Source organism: Astyanax mexicanus, chromosome 20, assembly GCF_023375975.1.
Source record: "Astyanax mexicanus isolate ESR-SI-001 chromosome 20, AstMex3_surface, whole genome shotgun sequence".
NCBI lineage: Eukaryota > Metazoa > Chordata > Actinopteri > Characiformes > Acestrorhamphidae > Astyanax > Astyanax mexicanus.
In genome coordinates, this window is record NC_064427.1 from 9,279,180 (window position 1) to 9,302,408 (window position 23,229).

The 23,229-nt window shown below is 36.2% G+C and overlaps 1 protein-coding gene across 1 annotated transcript; it reads left to right on the forward strand.

Moving 5' to 3' along the window:
- Positions 1–15,794: 15,794 nt before the first annotated feature.
- hrh2b (histamine receptor H2b) lies at positions 15,795–18,911 on the forward strand. The gene is made up of 2 exons (XM_007231185.3): positions 15,795–16,727; positions 18,131–18,911. The coding sequence occupies exons 1-2, from the start codon at positions 16,107–16,109 to the stop codon at positions 18,593–18,595; spliced, it is 1,086 nt and encodes a 361-aa protein (XP_007231247.3). The 5' UTR covers positions 15,795–16,106; the 3' UTR covers positions 18,596–18,911.
- Positions 18,912–23,229: the final 4,318 nt, after the last annotated feature.

The following is a 23,229-nucleotide window of genomic DNA, read 5'->3' on the forward strand; positions in this document are numbered from 1 at the left end:
CCTCAAATAAACCTACATATCTATTTACAGTATAGAGGCTTATACCAATGAATGTCAATTTTTATAAATGTTGTTTTTGTTTATTTTCATGCCACATCAACGCAGTACAATGCTTGTTGTGCCACACAATTTGTCAAGGTGGCTTCATGATCATATTTGTTCCTGTTACAGCTTACCTAAAGAGTACATTCATTATATTCATTAGACACATCCACAATGTGGAGTTTCCTCTAAAATGTTTGCTTTGGGGTCGCTCAGGGAGGTGCCATGACGTCTTTTCCACACTCCCATTGTTTTCCCACGAGTATCAATATAACAGTGCAGTCATAACAATCTCCCCATTTGCTCATTACGTAGCACAATCCATATGGCCATATTTATACACAGCATATATTATCTATATCTTCTCTTGTCCACATTTATTATCCACTAATTCCCACACTTCCGCATGCATAATAAAGGCAGCGTTTATCTCGCCCCCTTATCAGCCCAATTCACTTCCCACTTAATAAGTCAGCAATAAAAGTGCAGACTGAGGATCAGTGTGTGCGCAACACAGCTCATTATATAAGCACTAGACTAAAGCTTGTGGATTATTGAGGATTATGAGCGCAATGCCTAAACATACAGTAATGTATCTGTTAATATGGATGGGATATGGCTAGAGCTATCAGTGTCAGTTAATGAATACTGAGAATGTTTGGAAACAAATGCACACTGCCAGCCAATGTTTGGAGACACACCTGGTGAAAACTGGTTTCCCAGTGAGGTGAAGTTAATTACATTGATTATTGAAGTATCAGTCAAACGTTTGGGCACATCTTCGTGACATTTCTTTATTTAATTTATTTTCTACACTGTAGATTAATATTAAACACATGAAAACACACGAAAACACTTCAGAAATGTCTTCAATAATAAATTTCAAATTTACAATTGAAAGTTTTCTGTTTTGCCATTGAAACCTATGGGAATGGGTGGAGTTACACAGCTTTCTGAAACCGAACAGCAGGGGGCGCCCGACCTGTGGTGGCTTCACTTTTAAGAGACGATGCTCTGTCCAGCTATATACAGTCTATGTGATAAACATGTTAGCTAGCTGTTACTCACTGCTATGTACACCGAATGTTCATTTGTTCTTTACAGTGTGAAAATGTGCAGCTGCTGAAATGAAACTGCTGTATTGGTGGTTGCAGTCTGTGTGCAGGTATGTTTCAAGCACAATTTATTTTCTTTGTAGTGTCATTTTTAGTTCAGAGCTAACATCAACATTTGAACATTTTGTTTGTTCAAATACAAACAAAAGAAAAAAGGTTCCCTTTGCTCTATCACAATGCTGTGCCAACATAGTTGAAAAACTCAGTGAATATTGTCTCATACGTCCTCAAAAACAGGGAAAAATATAATTTTTTGATGTGTTCTGCCAGAGAGCTGCTGGAATCGAACTGCTGTACGGTTGATATCTGTGTGCAGAGGTTGAGAGAGTGTGAGCAAATAAAGAAAATAATGGGAAAGACATGACTGTGCTCTCCAAGTCCTGCTTTAGACACATATACACAAAGACATTACACTTCCTCAATTATTTATATTAATAACCTGCTAAAATATTTATGAAAATAAAAAATATAAAATTCAATACACTTATTTCCAAATTATACTCAACACAAGATACACAAAGTAAGACAAGGCAGCCATTATTATGTGGAGTTTTACAGCTTAAAAAACATAATTTAACCAGGTCTAATCAACAAATATACACCAGGAACTACCTATCCATAGAACAGTGTAACATTTTGGTAATGCTTTCTCTTACTAATTATAAAATGCATCCGTTTTCAGGTTAAATCCGCAATATTTTAAACATTACGTTATGTATAGACCATAAATTGTCTTATTTAAAAAGTTTAAGAAAGTCAAGGTGCTATCAATGACATCTACAAAAAACACTTTCCATATTATTTATCATGTAAATTTTAAATTATATTACAGTAAGAATTTAGAATAATGGAATCACAAAATTTGAAAAAAAAAGCCTATTTGGTTGGATATAGACTGTAATTTAAACAGAAATCAAAGGATTATCAAATGACACCACTAAAGTCTTGACAAAAACTTGTAATAGTATTCATTTTCTATGTTTCATTTATTAATACTGTAGTAATTTGAATAATTGGGATTGCAAATTAAGTAAAATTAGTACATAGACCAGAGTTTGGAGTCCTTTAAAACATAAAAATCAGTATCTTATCATACTACACCATGACATTTATAAATATATATATAAATAAATATATATATATATATATACTTTTTTTTTTGTATTAATGGCATATGTTTCATGTTATATTACTGTAGCAATTTAGAGTAATGGGGAGTCAAACCTTGCTATTGTGTCAGACAGTTACAGTACAATTACAATACAGAACGACCTGTTTTGACAGTTCTACAGTGTGACTCTTTCATTCTTCTGGCTTTAACCATGAATGCTGCTCCATTTATCAATGCCTTTATTTTCATTTGTATTCAGTCTGAGTTTGCAGTTCCCCAACACTGTGTCCTGAGTGTGACGTGCAGCGACCTCGGCTTGGCTCGACACTAAACGGACTGCAAGTGGCTCTAATGGACGAGAGCGTGTGGGTGGGAGAGTGGAGAGAGGGAGAAGACATCAAGGAGGAGGAGTGCAGGTCAGAACGAGTGAGAGGAAAGTGGGAGGGAACGAAGAGGTGAACCAGACAGAAGTAGAACACAAAGGATTAGAAGAGAAAGTTAGTGAGAGAGGGACAGCTAGAGAGAGAGAGAGAGAGAGAGAGAGATTTAAACGAAAAGAAGCAGACAGAGGATCTGATCTCAGCCCCTGGAGGTTTGAACACACCCTCACTTTGAGCTGTAGAGGAAGCCTGGGACTGCGCTGGAAACACACACATACACACCTGCACCTGCAAAGTGAGTTTCTTCAGAATGTTTTTTGTTGTTTTCTTACTGTGTGAGTTCACTTCATAAAATTACAGACAAAACTGAATCAAAGTTTAGGATTAATATTAATATAATGCCCTTTTTTTATTAATTGGTGCAACAATTTCACAAATATTTACTTGCTTAGTTATGAGCATTTTAGAGACCTCTCTGGTGAGAATATCTAATTGCACAGAGCAGTAAGTACTTTTTAATGTACTTAGTTGTAAATAAATTGCTGTGGTAAATTCTGTTTTTAAAACTAGTGTTTATTTAAATTTGTACCTATATAAAATACTTGCAAAATGTAAAGAACAATTACTTCCAACATACTGTACCTACCAGACCACTCTTGTGATTGACTCTTTTAAAATGAATGTATTAGACATTGGTTGGATGGTCATCCCAAGGCACTGATATCATTAATTAAAATATACAGTACTGTCCCCTCACAACTCAGGAATACTACTGCTTTCAATTTAAAGGAAAAAAAAATCTTAGGACTTGCAGCTTTAATAAATAAATAACCATTAAAACATTTCTTTAGTTTGGATTGTTTTACAGATGTGATACCACCCTGTTTTTTCAATAGACATTCTCACTGACCACTAACTTTATGTTTATTTATTCATTTATTTATTTGTTTGTTCTTTTTTGTGTTTGTTTTTTTTTTGTGTTTGTGTTTATTCTAATGTTATACAGGGTAAATTACAGTTAGACACTCACTAACCACTGACTTTATGTATATATGGGTTTATTCTAATGTTATACAGAGTTAATTAAAGATAAACACATTCACTGATCAATGATTTTATGTTAAATAGAGTTAATTGCAGGTAGGGACACTTTCAAAAAACACTAACTTTACGTTTATATGGGTTTATTCTAATGTTGTATAGAGTAAATTACAGTTCGACATTCACTGGTTACTGATTTTATGTTTATATGGGTTTATTCTAATGTTATATAGAGTAAATTACATTTAGACATTCACTAACCTCCGAATTTGTTTACATGGGCTTATTCTAATGTTAAACAGAGTTAATTACTGGCAGACACTCACAAACTACTGACTTTATGTTTATTTGGATTTTTTTTAATGTTATATAGAGTTAATTGCAGGTAGACACTCTTACTGACCACTGACTATGTTTTTTGGGGGTTTATTCTAATGTTATATAAAGTTTTACAGGCACGGACTCTCACTAACCATTGTCTTTATGTTTATTTGGGATTCTACTAAAGTTATACAGCGTTAATTGCAGGTAGACACTTACAAATCACTGACATTATGTTTATTTGGGTTTATTCTAATATCATATAGAGTTATTTATAGATAAATACACTCACTGATTCACTGACTTTATGTCTATTTGTCTTTATTCTAAGGTTATATAGAGTTAATTACAGGTAGACACACTCACTGACCACTAACTTTATTTATTTGGGTTAATTCTACTGTTATATAGAGTTAATTACAGGTAGATACACTCGCTGATCACTGACTTTATGTTTATTTGGGTTTATTCTAATGTTATATATATAACATTATATAACCACTTACTTTATTTTAATTGGTTTAATTTAGTGTGATATATATATATATATATATATATATATATATATATATATATATATATATATATATATATATATATTATTACTGGTAAACAGACATTGACCACTGACTATATGTTTATTTGGGTTTATTCTAATGTTATATAGAGTTTTTTAGGTAGACCCACTTTCTAAACACTGAAGTTATATTTACTGCTATATGCATGGCCATACTGAATACAGTATGGAAATATTAATGATAATGTGTTTTCCCATTACAGGTAAATGCATTATGCTTTATGTCTTAGTAAAGGTAGCTGTATGCCTCAGTTTTCCTGGACCGTGCTTAAATGTGGTGTGTGTGTGTGTGTGTGTGTGTGTGCGTGTGTGTACGTGACTGATTCCTGTGTTTGGGGAACTGGGAGTTATCCTAGAATTCAAAAGCCCCATCTGTCACTCTCTCCTGGCTGCGTTTGTTTGATCAGTAACTGAAAAGCTGCGTTCGGCTGCCTGGCACCTCCATCATTTGCAGTGACACCTTGGAAAGATGTGTGTGTTGGCTCAGCTAAAGCATGAGGATTCAGGTTTTTCTCCAACAGAAAAGGATCTCTATTGCATCTGTCTTTTATAACATAAAGCAAAGATTTGGCTGATGAACAAATTTGCTGAATGTCGTACTCTTGCCTGCTTATTTTGATTTATACTGGCACTACAAGGCTAATTAAAGCTAATATGGGTGTAAGATAAATATCAAAACATTGAAGTATTGTGATATTTTGTCTCAAAATACTGTATTGAATTTCAAAAATGCAGTATACATTTACTACAGTGGTTCATTTTGTGCTGTGTTTAAACCCCGCCCAGTAGAGATCATTATTGTACTTGTAGCTGTGTACCATGCATCGCACGTAGTTATTGGTAATTTCTTGCCAGTACACAGCATTAGAAGCTAATACTCCACCTGTCAACTGCCATGGTGCATGCCTAAAATATCGCTCACTTTTATCAAAACCATAAAACTGTTTTTAGATAATCCTTTTTATTACATGGTGGTTTTTCAAACTTATTTGAGCTTTCTAGTTATCATACCATGCAAGTCATAGCAGTGTTTGGAGATTTTACCCAAACTCTTTATAGGCAAACCAGTTTACTTGGCGGACATATTTGCAACACCAAAGAGCAGTTGTATCCAATTATACAATATGTTTTATTGGGTAGAGACCAACATTGTCTAAATGTCTGAAGGGCTATGTAAAATTTGAAATTAAAATATTTAAAATCACTGACAAAATCTTCCACAAACTTGAACAATGAACAGTTTGTAGCATTTATTTTGGATTAGTTCCATAATAAATTCACCATTTGTTTTAGCATGCTGACCCTCTTTCACCTGCAGTGAATGCAGAAAGCTGACTGGCTCTTTTTGTAGAAGAGTGGGACTGTATTCTTGAATGGATAGATGCTGGGTTAAGCTTTACGAAAACACCCAGACATATTTCAACCAGTGGATGGTCTTCTCAGTAATGCAGGGATGGGTTTATGAGTTTTGATAATGCCCTTATATAACAGAAAACTCACACTGCATTACCTGTGTGCAGCAACAGAGGGAGCTCTTCATGCTGCTGACTGTGCTCACATGGCATAGCTAACCAGGCTGGAGGCAGAGCGAGGTAGAGGTCCACAATGAATGCACACACAAAACTACTTTTTAGCCTGGGAGAAATTTGTGCAGCCATTAGAACTTAATTTTATTGTGCTTCACTGTGTTGTTGGAATACATCATATTAGTTGCATGTTAGCATACATCATATTGCTTGTCCATACTGTGCACCTCTAGTGTATATACAAGACTTTGGCCTATTCCCATTTCACCCCTTGGCTCTACCACTTAGCCCTATACCCCTCTGTCCTGTGAGTACATGCTAAGGGGTAGGATTTCCTGATTCTTGTTAGGCTGAGAGAGTAGTGGGGGTGGTGTTAGAGCTACCTTAACCTTCAAACTGAAGCACACTCAAAACGGAGGGCTATGAGAATCACTGGCAAGATGGCAGCACAAGCAACCCACAAAAAAACCCCACAAAGTTGAGTATTTTCTTTGTTAAAAATGACAATAAGCACTGATGGCCATTTTCTTCATAACAAGAATAAAAAAACAACTCTTGTTTGTTGGACAGTTTCTTAGGAAAATATTTTTTTTCTTGGAAAGACTTTTTTTACAATAAATCTGCTGTAAATTAATGTAAAATTCATGATCAAGTCACCCTTTTCTTCCACTCGAACCCCTGCCCCCCGACACATTAATGCATGGGCCTGGAAGACAGTGTCATTTGCTGTCCTGATCTGAGTCATTATTGTATAAGCATGTTCCCATAGCAACTGAATAAGGTAAAGCCATGAGTTATCCATTTACCCATCTTCACCCTCCTCTCTCTCTCTCTGTCTCTCTCTCTCTTTTTATCTCTCTCTCTCTCTCTCTCTCTCTCTGAATCTCTGCTTGTGAGAGGATTCTCTTGGCTTTTATTAAAAGCCCTTGCCAAGGTCTCAGTATGTGCACAGAAACTGTACCCATCGTACACTAAGTCCTCATTACTGCAGTCTCATATGCTTCCCTCCTCATGGAAAAGCCTGGTCATCATAGGAGATACTACACCGTTAATGAGCTGAAAATAATGTAAAGAGTGAAATGCATCTGTTTATGCTGCAAACTCAGGAAGCTGCTTGTCAGTTTTAATGGGCAATTGACAAGAACTGAATTCTGTCTGCCGCCTCTGAGGAGGACCTGTCTATAGAATTTGTGCATGTAAAAAGATATAAAATGACCAGGATGTTGAACTGTCCTTGATTTTGTATGTTCAGGTCTACAGATCTTTGTGTCTCCAATGCTCATTTAACCAGTATGGTAGACGGAGCCTTCTGAATCTGCACATGTCTCCTGACTTTTTTTTGACAATGGTAATATAGCATACAAAATGCTATATGTATCTATGTGCTATAAATATAGAGCACATATATACAGCTCTGGAAAAAATGATAAATTTTTTTAAAATGATTTGATTAAAAATGATAAGTTTATTTATTTTTTGCCAAATTGAAAACCTCTGGAATATAATCAAGAGGAAGATGGATGATCGCTTGAATTTTTGCACCAGCAGTGGCATAAAGATATCCAAAAGCAGTGGAGGAGAACATGCCAAGATGAATGAAAACTGGGTTATTCCACCAAATATTGATTTCTGAACTCTTAAAACTTGAATATGATTATGAACTTGTTTTCTTTGCATTATTTGAAGTCTATAAGCTTTTCATCTTTTTTGTTATTTCAGCCATTTCTTTTTCCTGCAAATAAATGCTCTAAATAACAATATTTTTATTTGGAAATTTGGGAGAAATGTTGTCCATAGTTTATAGAATAAAGCAACAATGTTCATTTTATTCAAACATCTACCAATAAATAGCAAAATCAGAGAAACTGAAGTGGTCTCTTATTTTTTTCCAGAGCTGTATAAAGGACATAAAAGACATTTTGTCCCATTCTTCCTTTTTTTTCTATTGAGACAGGTGATGAGAACAGCCTCAATGTTCTTTTTGAACAGCAGTGGTTTTTCGTCTTGGCAGTCTGCCATGCAGGCCATTTTTGCCCAGTCTCTTTCTTACAGTGGAGTCATGAACGGTGACCTTAAGTGAGGCAAGTGAGGCCTGCAATTCTTTGGATGTTGTTATCGGTCTTTTGTGACCTCTTGGATGAGTTGTGACTGCGCTCTTGGGGTAATTTTGCTCGGCCAGCCATTCGTTTACATTACATTTACATTTAAGGTATTTAGCAGATGCCCTTATCCAGAACAGTGCTTCAATGTTACTTAAATATCCAAAGCTAGTTTGTAGACTAGGATCAAGAGATACACAGAGCTTGATCATGTTTAGAACCCTAGGAGGTTTTTTTTGTTTTTGTTTTTTTTTAGTTTAGGAACTCTTTGAAAAGATGAGTCTTCAGTCGACGTTTGAAGACTGTGAGTGACTCTGCTGTTCTGACAACCAGTGGAAGTTCATTCCACCACCTTGGTGCCAGCACAGATAAGAGTCGGGATGTTTGTTTTCTGTGGGTTTTGAGGGATGGTGGTTCGAGCCGAGCCGTACTGGAAGCTCTAAGAGCTCTTGGTGCAGATCTGGCTTTGACCATTGCCATCAAGCAGGAAGGAGCTGGTCCGTTTTTGGCTTTGTAGGCCAGTGTTAGGGTTTGAAATCAGTTCACCACTGTTCCACGTTTTCACCTTTTGTGGGTAATGGCTTTTACTGTGGTTTGCTGGAGTCCCAAAACTTTAAAAATGTCTTTATAACTTTTTTCTAGACTGATAGATCTCAATTACTTTACTTTCTCATTTGTTTCTGATTTTTTTTGGACATTGACATGATGTCTAGCTTTTGAGTCTGTTTTGGTCTACATTGCTTAATCAGGCAGATCCTGATTTCTTGATTGAGAAAAGGTGTGGTAGTAATCAGGTTCATTTAAAAATGTTTACCTGCAATGTCTTTGACTAATATGTAAAATTGTTAAATTACCTTAAAAAGGAAAATATACAAAGTAAATATATGCCATTTGATTTTATTCTTGATGAGGATTTGAAAGGATTAAGCATCAGATTTTTCTGTTGGGCAAACTGATTTACCCATTTCTGTTGGTTACTGGTGTTATTAAAAGCGGTGCCACTTTGAAGAGCTAGAGATGCTGTCACTCTAATCACGTCACCAACTCAAGGCCAGCTCTCTGTTCAGGCCTGAAAAAACTCCCTGACTCTGCACAGGGAGAGATGAGAGATTTGAAATGTGCACAGCGCGGCTGATGGCAGCAGTTTTGAGCCTTTACGCAGTTCTAAATGTGATGAAATTGTTCAGGGCTTTTCTCTCAATTAGCACTGAGCGCACTTAGCTGTCACTGCAGTTTCTGTCCTGTTGTGCAGTATTTTTTTTTGTTTGTTTTTATTTATTTTTTTCATAATTTCACCCACTGACATTCTTGTTGTGCACAGTGTAGTGCATGCACTTTATTTAGGGCAATTCTGAAAACTCCATCCATTATCAGACTCCTCCTGCCAGAACAAAACAGTCTCCTACAGCACTTTTGCTGAAATGAAAAAAAAAAAAAAAACATCCCTGCATAATTAAGTGGTTGAAAGGTAAACAAAGTCCAAAATCCTTCCAATCCTGAATGGAATAAGACATCAGAAGAGTTTAAAAGCGTTCTGATTGCAGAGCTACATCCCACAATGTTTTTACATTAATTTTGGAGTGTGAACATGCATGCATAAATATTCAGCCAGTCCATTTTACAAAATAATGTAATTTTTGATTAAATGCAAAAAAAAAAAAACAAAAAAAAAAAACGTAAACATATGTCTTCGCTGTCAAAAGTGACCAGTAAAATGTTTAAAATAATTAACTGGCAGCAGTTTTGCCACCATTTTTCAGTAAATTCACAGTTCATGTATTGTAATTTATTTACATTATTTGTCTGTTAATTTACATCACATCTACTGTAAAATATACTACAATATACAAACGATAAAAGCCTGGAAAATTGGTTTGCTTAAATGCTAGCTGTAAAAAACACCCTATAGAATCTAATCAATAAATTTAAGGTAACATATTAGCCCACAGTTTCTTCATTGCTTGCACATACGATCTAAAATACAGTGGCCAGGCAGTTGGGAAAGACTACACACTAATGTGGGGGTGCACGCATTATGCAAATAAACGCTATGAGTCTAGAAGGGTGGATCGATCCAAATATCCATAATATCGATACCAACGCTGGTATTGGTATTGAGCAATACTCATGTTAAAAGATCGATACTCAAGCTTATTTTCTCTCCTGCATGCACTGACTGATTCAGCAGAGTCTATGAAGCTTTGGATCTACGAAGCTTAAAATATTAAAAAGTATCAGTATCGATATCGGCAATACTGGCCCGGCATTTACTTGGTATCAAATCAATACCAAAATTCCCAGTATCGCCCACCTCTAGCTAGGAGTCAATAGGAATGATTGATTTTTTTGTGTAATGTACTAAGGAATGTTGAAATGTAAGAAAACTAACTTCAGAAACTCTAAAAACAAACATTTAAAATAAAAAGGAACAAGTGTTGTTGAACTAAAATAAGTCTCTCACTAAGCAGCTGATCTTCCAGCATTCTTTGCTACCTGCCGTTAAGTTACTGTAATTAGTAAACTTCCATAAGGAGTGCTTTATTTCTGTCTATCCGTCCGTCTCTCCATCCATTTTACCTTCCCACCATCCATCTTTCATAGATTCATTGATTTATTCTTCCATAGATCCATAAGTGTTCTACACCCATGTTGGTTCTATTGCATTGCTAATACTGTCGAACCACTCAAGGCTAAGAAGCAGCAATGTGGCTGTAATTCAGCGCAGTAAAAAGATGTCCTGAGGAAACCGAATAAAGTACAGGACCTGCTGTAGTTTGCGATTCATCACACGCCAACATACACAACTGTGCGACTCTGTGTGATCTAATCATCTTGGTCTGATCTCATTACTGTCCCAGCCTCAGTCTGTGACCGAGTGGCTCTTAGCATCACTCTCCTCTGATCTGTTTTAATAGCTGCCACACTCATTCTCCCTGTCATGTGTCTCTGAAGCTTGCACACTACCTTTTATAAAGACAGAACGTTTGCTAGGACTGGCTGAGGGATCCAGACAGGCTGCAGGACACAATGTTATAACAGTATTCTCACTCAAAATAGGGCTGATATATTTTAAATTAGTTCACTACTTAACTTGTTATGACACTAATGGAATATTTTTTTGCGTTGGTGGGCGGAGCATGGATAGCTCCATTCACAAATGATCATTTCAATTAAACAGGCCTTTCCTTACACTCACATCCTCTCCTGCACAGCCCTGCCTGGCTGCAGCACACAACCCAGCTGGATAAAGCTTACTTTGCATTGAATTTATTTTGGTGACCTTCCAGATGGAATAACATCGCAGCACATCGGGAGAGAGCGCATTCATTAACATTTTTGCCCCTTTTGTTACAAGCCTAGGTGCCAACACTGGAATAATAATAATGATAAGACATTATAATATTGCTCACGTGGCTGTCGACCTCTTTCCATGACCCCTCTTATGTATTCTAAGGAGGATGAAATTTTAACTAGATGTTTTTTTTCCACTGAATTGCAGTCATGCCTCTCTACGACACTCTAACACAGAGCCAGACTTGAGTAAATGTACAAGTGCTCTATCAAAATAAGTGGCTTGAGTAAAAGTAGAAGTGTCCTTCAAGCGCCACACTTAAAGTAGAGGTACTAAAGTATTAAACATATTGCAAGTAGTTTTTCAAACATTTACTACTCAAGTACTGAATGTAAAAGAACACTACTGTGTTAAGTAGTTATAACAGAAACGGTGGAAAGTTCTCAGAGTGAAAGAGGCAGAACAGGAGCAGCGAGATCTTCTTATAAGATCAGCTTGATTTACTTAGTAATGAGCAGCTTCATCAAACACGGTGACAATGCTGCTCTGGCTTTAGTTATAACATGGGTTTGGAATGATTCCTAACATTTTTATAATTAAAACAAGTAACGATGCAGCACATAAAGAAAATGTGTCATAGTTAAAGTATTAAACTCATCAATAATATGTAGAGAAGTGGAACAAGGAGAAAAAATAATAATACTCCAGTATATACAGATACAGCATTTTAGTACTTAAGTCAGACAAACCAAGTCTCCCTGAAGCTGTGGGAGTCTCCCGCATTTCGGTAGTGGCTCCCTGATGCCCGCGAGTCTCATATAATCTCCTGGAATTCAGAACGAGTGCCACAGGAGTGCACTGCACACAAACGCGCACACAGGCGACAGACTTTTTTTCTCTAATTGCGTGTGGGAAGGAGAGAGAGAAAACAGAGAGGGTTCTGATTGGCCTGTTCTCTGCAAAGAGTCTGGGAGACAGCCAATCAGTTTTTAGTGTTTTTAGGGCGGGCAGTGTTTTTCCCCCCTCCCGGACAGGATTTGTTCAGTGAGTGAGAGAAAGCAGATCATGGCGGAGGCAATATTAATAATTATTGTAATATGATATTAAATGTTTTTGATGTTGTGCAATTTTTTGTGATATTGTAACTGTCAATTTTTGTCAAATAAAGGCTTTTTTTCCAAAAAAAAAAGGAAAGCAGAGGCAGGGCCTTCCAAAAAGAAAAAAGATAAAACTCATTTCACCTCTGAATACTTTAAATTTAATTTAAAAAAAATAAAATGAATTAATATAAAAGTAAAGTTTCGTTATCCTTTGGTGTGTGTGCAATTTTTTTGTTTTGTTTTTTGAAATCAACTTTTGCAATTTGGGATGTCTGCTACTGTGTTAAGTAGTTATAACAGAAACGGTGGAAAGTTCTCAGAGTGAAAGAGGCAGAACAGGAGCAGCGAGATCTTCTTATAAGATCAGCTTGATTTACTTAGTAATGAGCAGCTTCATCAAACCAGGTGACAATGCTGCTCTGGCTTTAGTTATAACATGGGTTTGGAATGATTCCTAACATTTTTATAATTAAAACAAGTAACAATGCAGCACATAAAGAAAATGTGTCATAGTTAAAGTATTAAACTAATCAATAATATGTAGAAAAGTAAAATTGGAACAAGGAGAAAAAAATAATACTCCAGTATAAACAGCATTTTAGTACTTAAGTACATTAGTAAAGTATTTCTACTTACCATTTACCATTACTGGTTGAAAACGGGTCCGGCTGCAGTGAACGGATCTTCTCTCCAGTAGGAGAACCCTGTGTTATCACCAAGGGTCTTTCACAGAAGGCAGACGTGTGAGCGTATTACTAGATCAGCAGCTCTCAAACTAGGGGTCAGAACCCCCTGGGCGGCTGCAATGGGGTCCTAGAGGGTCACAGAATAACATTAGGTTGCATCTCTTCTTTATTTTTTTTAGTTTTGTACAAAAACAAACAAAAAAAGATTAAGATCCACTGCACTGAGTATTCACTGTGTGTTTTTAATGATCTTGCCATTGATTAATACATTAAAGGTAAAAAAAAAAGTATCATTAAAGTGGCAGTCTGTGTTATTTTGTTTTTACACTGAAACAGAAGCATTTCTGACTGGAGAATGGATAAAATATTGTGTTTAATAATACCAGTGTGCTTAAACGACCCTCTCTGCTAAGTCTAATATATTCATTCTAAAAACTGGGCTTTCAGGTCGCTTTTTGCAGGAGTTTTTCTGGCCACGTCACTCGTCTTTACATACTTACATCACATGTACAGTCTCTGCAATAGGATCCGGCTCAGTTTTACTGAATGCAAGCGGCTGGTGGAGCTATGGAGACTTCAGAAGGGGAAACTCAGAACTCAGTAGCTCTTTCATTCACTTATAGTAAAAACAAAGAAACAAAGGGATGAAGTTTCTGACTGAGCTCTCTCTTTCTTTCTCTGACTGAATATAACCTGAATTCAGATTCAGAAAAGAGACTGCGTCAGTTTAAAATGATTCTTCCGCATGCTTGTTGCAATTACCCATTCTCACCAGAGAGGACCCTAAATCCCCCAAATCTTAAAACAGACATCAGCCTTAAGTAGTAGTAGTAAAAGAAACAGAGAAAACCTAGGTTGACCTAAAGATTTAAAAACTGGGTCACATCTGCCAAATGACTGTTCTGTTTAAATAGTATAATAGTAGAAAATTTACAGTACAGAATAAAATATCTCACATCCACTTACAAGAACAAAAGCACAATCTGCACTTCTGATTAATCCTTAGAATTAAATACACATCTTTTATTATTCATTTTATTTCCATATATTTCCTTTTCTATTCTGGTAAAAAAAGCTATTATAAAGTAAATTATACAAGGCCAAAAAAAAAAAAAGTTGGGACAGCATAGCAAGTGCAAATAAAAGACAAGTTCATTGTTTCTCACATTTATTCTTCCTTTTATTTGATTAGAGACATTATGAACCCAAGATAGTTCATGTTTTATGTGTTCAGTTTAATTAAAATGTGTTATTATACAGTACCATTCTAAATATTTTGGACACGCCTTTTCTCATTAAACGTGTTTTCTTTTTTTTATGATATTTAAATAGTAAATTTAATATTGAAGACTATATTAAACCTATACAGGTACACATGTGGAATTATTTATATTCACTTGGTATTTTAATCTCAGTGTTTTCATGAGGTAGAGTCACCTGAAATAGTTTTCTCAGCACCTTGAAGGAGTTCCTGAAGGTGCTGAACAATAGTTGCTAGATTTCCTTCGCACTGTGAAGCTTCAGCTCATCCCAAATCACCTCAAATCACCATCTCAGTTAATCAGGTTTAGATTTTTTGTTTAATATGTAAATCCACATGTGTCTCTTAATTGTTTTGATGTCTTTAATATTAATCGACAGTGTAGAAAATGCATTAAATATAGAAATAAAGAAAAACATTCAATGAGAAGGTGTGTCCAAACTGTACATCCATTTCTGCATTTCAGACCTGCACATTGCAAAAAAATGTAACATCAACTAATGATGATGATTTTTTTTTATGTTGTTGTTGATGTCAGCAGGTGATTATTATTATGATATGGTACAAAAGCAGTATATAGTGGTTAAGAAGCAAAGACAGACAGATGATCTCTAGTTTGTAACAAATGTGTGATAAAATTATTATAATGTTATTTATAATACTCCTCAAAGAAAGATTGGTATTCATTTGCATATTTCTACCTCTAAAATTGATTACATCAAAGAATGCGGACACTTCCGTAGATAATTTTATTGCGTCAAAGGCAAGAACACAAGCCTAAGCTAAACATTAATGATTTCTAGTCCCTTAGATTGGAATCCGCATCAAGACCCATCATTCAACAATAGCTGACCATTGTAAAGCACTACAATACACAGTTATATTCACAAATGCCACTTAGAACCTGACTGTGCAAAACAGAAGCCTTATGTTAACCATGTCCAGACACTATGTAGTTTTTTCTGGACTTCAAAGCATCAGGGATGGGCCATGACACAGTTAAAACATGTATTGAGGTCAGACAATTAAATATTCCAGATCAGTTTTGAAAGAAATTAATGCTGTGTGCCCTGGACCTTATCAGCAACAAGTCAAAAAGTAAGGCTCTGTCATATGATGGGGTTGTTTTATTACACTTCGATAATGCAGCTTTAATACAGAAAGGTTTGCCTATTTAATATTATTTAATACTGTGTATGTTCATGAATTGTTAACTACTGCTTTTATTTTTTGGCAGGATGTATGCAGGATCAAGGACATAATGGAGCTGTATAACTGTAGCTGCATATAGACAGTGTCTCTCTTAAAGTCTCAAGTCAAGACATGTGGACTATTCTCAACACACACACACAGTAATGGCTGGACACTTCATGGACACTGTATATATTTATTGCATAGAACCATAAAAACTATAACAAGACTAATAAGATGACAGAGCTTGGTTTAGGAACAGAGAAGGCTAATAAAATAATAAATATAAATAAATATCATGCATGGGCAGCCCTAGTTCTGAGACAAGGCTAATGAGGTACTGCAGTGTGCTGTGAGAGGAACAATGGTGTCCACAGCCGTCCAATGGGTGGTGCTGGTGGCCTTTATTGTGCTCACCATTGGTGGAAACGTGCTGGTGTGTCTGGCAGTAGGAACTAGCCATCGACTGAGGAGAATAAGCAACTGCTTTGTGGTGTCGTTGGCTGTAACCGACCTCCTGCTGGGTCTGTTGGTACTGCCCCTCACCGCAACCCTTGAGCTACGTAGCGGCCGCTGGTCTTTAGGGGGAACGTTCTGCAACATCTACATCTGCGTGGACGTCATGCTCTGCACTGCTTCCATCTTCACCTTGCTGGCCATCAGTGTGGATCGCTACCTGGCCATCTCCGGGCCACTCAGCTACTCCAGAAGAGTCACTCCCCCAAGAGTGGCAACAGCAATTGGCACCATCTGGGCATTCTCCATGACGGTGGGCTTTGTACCAATCCACCTAGGCCTGAACACAGCAGACTTTAGAGTGCAGAACATGGTCTGGGAGATAGGGGACGAAGGCGATGAGGGCATGACCTGCCAATATGAGTGGAATAACAACTATGCCCTGCTGGATGCCTTCTTAACCTTCTTCCTCCCCCTTCTGATCATGTGTGGGATGTACCACCGCATCTTCCTCGTGGCACGTGAGCAGGTACCTAATTGGATGGTTTATTTCTGTTAGTGAAAGTAAACTTTTTTTTATGACCAAATGCATACATCCAGGCTTGAAAACTGCCAGTCATGATCATCAGAACATCACTTAAATGGAAATGCACTATGCTGCAAACAAAAGAAAGAATTAAAGAACCAGTCCTAATGTTCTAAGCTCTGGCTCAGGTAAAGCCATTATTTTCAATTAGAGAAAGCTTGGAACAGCAATAAATCTTTCAAGAAGCTACTAAAGCTCCTCCTGCCAAAGTACAGTGAAAACATATCCAAAAAAAAAAACACAAAATGCAGACAAATATCTAAGGAACTAAAGGCCTAAAATCATATTTTAAGATGTGATTTTGGGTTTAAGAAGAATGACAGATAAATAAAATGTTTGGCTACAGTTGTTGCTATTGATTGTGGCACAAGTTAGTCAATTGTAAGCAGTAGGGCTGCAACTAAGGACTATTTTAGAAGCCAACTAACCGGACAATATTTTTTCGATTAGTGGAATCAGGATAATTCACGATAATTATTATCATGCCTTCCATTTGTGTTTCCCACTGGTGAGGCTCCCAAACCAATGCATGCTTTACTGCATCCTGACAGCTTGACAGCTCTAGACAGATTTTGTAGGACATTTTGATAGTTGATGTACCTGATGTATACATTGACAAAAGCATATTATAGGAGACATCCACACAGGCAGGATGTTGTTATTTTCAGGACATTCTACTTTACTATTCTACAATTGAGATTCAAAATTACTTTGAATTTGACAATTTTTTTTTTTTTAATGAAAAAAATGTGAGGAAGTTTATGTGTAATAATTTTAATTATTTAAAATTATTTTAATTAATTAATATAAATTGCCATTAAGTCTGTTTATTATTATTTCTATATTAGAAATTTATTTATTAGTATTATAATAAAATATGCAATTTCGGGGCTACTTTTATATTTATCACAATTGCCAAAAAGCCTTAATTGGAAACCGTTTAAAATGAAAATGTACTGTGTTGTGAATGTCTGTGGCAACCTCAGATAGTTGGCTAGTTTAAGCTTCTAACAAGCTGGATTTAGATTTTTTTGGCAGGATTTTTTGCTATACCTGGCAACCCTGGCTGCAGCTCACAATATCTCGCTCTGTGCTTTCTCTCTATCAGTCCAAGTACAGAAGATGAATATGTATTAAATGTATAATGAGATGATGTACAGTGAGTATGGGTGTTGTCCCTTATCTGGTGTGTTTACATTTTTGGAGACATGTAGAGCGAGCAGATTTGAAACCATTTAGAGTAATAAATATGCAAAAATGGGGAAATCAGGAGGAGGGAATAAACATGTTTTTCTAGTATATAATACAATATATATTGCATGCATTAATTCCTTTACCGTTCTCAGGCTCGTCGTATCCGTGCTGCCACTCCCTCCTTCATACGTTCTGCATCTGTGGCGGCGACCACACGGGAGCATAAAGCTACGGTGACTCTGGCGGCCGTGCTGGGGGCCTTCATCATCTGCTGGCTTCCCTACTTCATCTACTTCATGTACATGGGCCTGAGGAGCGAGACAAACCCACCAAGCCTCATTCACTCTGTGGTGCTCTGGCTGGGTTACTTCAACTCCGCCCTGAACCCCATCCTCTACCCAGCCCTGAACCGAGATTTCCGCCGGGCCTACAGTCAGCTCCTACGCTGCAGGACTGCACAGAAGTGGGCGGCTACCTCAGCGAGAACCTCGCAGCAGGAGAGAAGAGTTTCCAATGGGAAACTCCAGAATAAACAGGAATGGAACAAGATACATGTAGCGACACATCTCCATCTGCAAGAGGCGAACAGCGACGTTAGCCTAGAACATATCAGTTAATTCCAGTGAGATGTTTGAGCAAGTGTATTTAACTGTAAGTGATTTAAGGCTTTAGCTGCCCTTTGAATCAATCACAATGTCAGCATCTGCATGTTCACTCCTACCAAATTTTTATAATGACCATTTTAAGTTTTTTTTTTTTTTTCAAAAAGGTCTAATTGTTATTTATGTAAATGTTTATGTTCTAAAAATATTAATATCCAGACACATGCAAGATAAACACAGCTAGCAAGAATTTAGACACTGTCCACATGTAGCCATGTTTTTTTTTTATAAAAAAAAATAGTTGAAGTTACTTTAAGTGTGATACATATACAGTCAAGATGTATCTACATCAGGAGTGTCCGAGGTATTTTAGAAATAGAAAAAAAGTTGGCCCGCTGATAAGCAGGATTTTATAAGGTGAAATTCAAAGTTTGAACGCTAGGTGTCAGAAATGGGCCAAAGAATCTAAAAGCGGAGAGGGTGCGCATTTCTATCACAGAAAAACGGGGCAAAAGAATTTAAAGCGGAGAGAGTCCGCATTTCTAGCGCAGAAAAACGGGGCAAAAGAGTCTAAAAGGGGAGAGGCTGCGCATTTCTAGCGCAGAAAAACGGGCCAAAGAGTCTAAAAGCGGAGAGGGTGCGCATTTGTAGCGCAGAAAAACAGGCCAAAGAGTCTAAAAGCAGAGAGAGTGCGCATTTCTAGTGCAGAAAAACGGGGCAATAGAGTCTAAAAGTTGCCGTAATTAGGGAGTTTTATGTTAAGAGACATCATGAAATTAAACATTAATTTAAAAAATCTTAGTTTACACAACACTGTCAAAGATAAAGATAGTAAGTCAAGTAAAATGGTGTGTAAATGAAATAATCAGGAAAAAAAGTATTATTTAAAGTGGTATATTTCATTATTTGTTTTATTACAGAGTCTGTGGCCCGTGACTTCAAATATATTTCTCCTTCTGGCCCCTAACAAAAAAAGTTTGGACACCCCTGCTCTAGATATAAGGGTCATTATCAGAATAGTGTGTTGTTAGCCCCATTAAAATTGAAGTGACTTACAATTATTATTATATGCTTCCTGACCAAAAAAGGTCACCAACCTAGATTTAACTAAGCCAATAGCTAAGAGCCTCCCATTTGATATTTACTGAATGGGTGATTATGTTTTAGCTGGCATCAAATTATTTAACCCTAACTGATGCAGGGAGTAGCTTCTCAGTTGTTAAACAACCATGTATTCACCAAAAAACATGTTAGGCCAGGCAGTTTTTTTTTTTTCCAGCATAATCATAAAGCATAATTTTTATTTTAATTTTTATATCTGTCATGGCAAGCTGCACAACAGGTTGAACAATGACAGGGTGGACTTTTTTCTTTTTTTTTGCAAAAATGGCTTTTGATGAAAACATGGTTGCACTTCTTAATTTGTTCATGGTGATCTTGTTCTGGTGTAAAGCCAAATTTTAATTTTCTAAAAATATTTTAATCACACAATGTTTTACCACGGCAGGGTGGACCTCTTAAGGTTTACTTCAGATCAATATGGAAGCAGTAGAAGAAATAAGTCAGTTCCTTTTTGAAGGATGTTATGGCGCTGATGTCAAAGGGTCCTTAAAGTGTCAGTTATCCCAAGATGACAGGATGAACTGGTGATTCTTAGACACGTTTAAATAGTTTGATATAGCTAAATGAATAAGTAAAATGCCTAAATTATTATAATCATCCGCAAAACTTTATAAAATATATATTTGTAACATGTTCATATTATTTGAAACCCACCCCCACATAAATGAAAACTATATAAAATGTACAAAAATGCTTTAAAGTTAACGTTAACATTGCTGTATATCTGTAATAATGTGATAATGTGTTTATTTTAAGTAAATATTGAAAAATGTATTATTACACAGTGTTTGTTTGAATGTATTTTTACAACTATGCTGCAGACACAAAAAGCCAGTTTTGTTGCTATTGACCCACCATATATATAATATAGAAACCAAATAAATTCAGTTTTTAGATTTTTCATTTTAGACTTATTTATTATCTGCCTGGTGATTGGTGCTTTTCAAAAAAAGACACCAATGCTGGTTGGAAAAGAAGCAATTTCTCAAAACACAAACTACATCATACAATTGTAACCAAGCACACAAAATATACATCATAGTATATGCTATCATAGAAAAGGCTGAATCTGCAATATCAAATATAATTGTGTGAAATTTTCAGGAACATCCTTTAAGTCATTAAACTGGACTTCGAGTGAAGTGTTTGATATCTGACTCAGATAATTCAAAGTTAGAATTTAAGGAAGGTCAGCACTTTCTCTCTGTGATGATGAAAAAGTGGCCATCCTCTTCTTTAGCCCGTCCTGCAGGCAGTGTGGAGAAGATTGAGAGAGGGGGGTTATATAATGACAGAAAGTGTGATCTGAAATTCTCTTTCTTTCTGACAGGGTTCAAAGCTCAGCTTGCTAGCAGAGAGGAAACACAAGGCTTGCTCTTTATAGTGCTAACAGAATAGCTGATGTAAATGAGTTTAATTGCTGTATATGAGATATGATATGCTGTTTTAATTTGTGTTCTCTTTCCAAGACTGCATAGAAATAACAGAAACAATGGCATGGCAAAATAAATTATAAATTCAATATTTATTAAGTTTGCCCCAACAATTTCAAGCCCGAATTATGGTCTTTTGCACACAGTAATCAACACATTTAGTAAAAGCTAACTATTGCAGTGCATTGACAGATACTGCAACGACAGTGTGATTTCTTAGTTTCTCCTGACCTCTTGTGGAAACAACTACAAGAGTGCCGCATAAAAATGATAATGATATTTAAGTATTTTTTATTTATTATTAAGTATTTATTAAAATATTTAATCTTATCCATTTCTTACTGGTCACACTGTAAAAAGAACACTGCAAAATGTACAGTAACTTGCTAGCAGCAGTTAGTAAGCTGCTGTAGTAAATTTTACAGTATGCATACTATGCATTTAATAACAGTACCTATAGAATAGTGGGTTTTTTTTATTTCAATGAATAATTTTACTGTAATAAAAATACTATTTTAAAATTCATAATTGAATTTAATTTATCAATTATTAACTATAAACTATAAGTTGGCAAGAATAAAACAAATCACAAGCTTAACCTGCTTTAGGTTACCAAATAGAGCTAGCCAACTAGCGCATCAACACATGTAGCTAGCTAGTGGTATATGTGGGAACTCACACAAACGTTTAATGTTAATAACACAAAATATATTTAAACTTCATGTAAAAACAGTATATTTTGGTAATAATTTGCTCACCCGAGTAGGTTTCTTCCTGCTATATCCGAAAATGACTTCAAACCAAGGGAGCAGAAAAAGCCATGTTATTTATTTAGGTTTGGAAAATGTACTGATGTTTGCCACTTAAAAAGCCAACAAAAAATACCTATGTCCATTTTTCCTTAGCAAATAGGGTTTAGATAGTAAAGATGCTAGCATTACTGCTACTGTAAGCAGACGGTTTGTAGCTAGCATTAGCTATGTAGCTAGCAGAGCAGAACCACAATAAATGCCAAGTTTAAGTTTATTAGTAAACTATACACCACTAAACAGAAGGTAAAAAATCTTTCAAGTAACCTTTTTACCAGTGAAATCAGTTAACGTAAGAGAACGGTATTCCGTACACATTTTCGGTATTTTCCGCGTTTGAGTGGATATTACGAAAATACCCGAGTTCAAATAGGCTGCAGTGATTGGCTAAACTATGGAATATCTGCCTAGCAACCAAAATAAATTTTGATTGGTTACTTTTGGACCAATAGTTTTAAAGAAAACCCCAAAAACTGACCTCAGTCCTGTCACCAGTGTGCATCAGTATTCCGTACACCTGCAAACAAACAGGCAACGGTGTTCCGTACACCTCAGATTTCCGCTCGTGGTGGCTGTATTTTGCAAAACTTCACCACCTTTAACATATGATCTTAGACTTACATAGATGCTTAGTAAAGTGTTTGTCAAATGGATTTGATAAGTTGTCTATGAATTGAAAATAAATTGTGCTGAAGCTGCAGCACAAAATCTCAGCTGTCTATGAGTGGTGAAGTGGAGCTGGAGTAAGCTCATTTTTAAAGTAAGTTATAAACAATGATTATTAATTCCTCAATCAAATATTACAACAAATGCTGTTAGTTGGATGCTTAACGTTGCATTTTGGGTGAAATGCGATGTTAAAAGTGGGTAAAACCTTACGTGAACTAGTCGATAAAGTTTTCCCCACCCCTTAGCCTCAGCGTTGTTAACCCTTCCCCACCCACCCGTTTTCGGCGACGCGGGCGGTTCCTCCCTACCTAGCGGAATTTCAAGAGAAATCACAACGTGGATGGTCACTGACCTGTTTTAATGGAAAGAGGAAGGATTGACAATGACCCCAGACATTATTTCAAATATAACAATAGTTTATTATTAAGTATTTTATTGTTTAAATGCTCAACTGTACGGAATACTGAAGTGTACGATATACCGTTCTCTTACGTTACAACATTTTCACAGACACAGTGTCTCACTTTATAGCTTTAAAAAAAAACAAGCTAAGAAGGCTAGCTTAACATTAGCATATTGTTCTAGGACCCTATGACACTGCCACCTAGCAAAATGT

What these genes read in the sequence shown, in the direction of transcription:
- hrh2b (XM_007231185.3), top strand. Translation starts at nt 16,107, where the DNA reads ATGGTGTCCACAGCCGTCCAATGGGTGGTGCTGGTGGCCTTTATTGTG. An exon ending in TCCTCGTGGCACGTGAGCAG is followed by an intron (nt 16,728 to 18,130) that starts GTACCTAATTGG and finishes TACCGTTCTCAG; the next exon opens with GCTCGTCGTATCCGTGCTGC.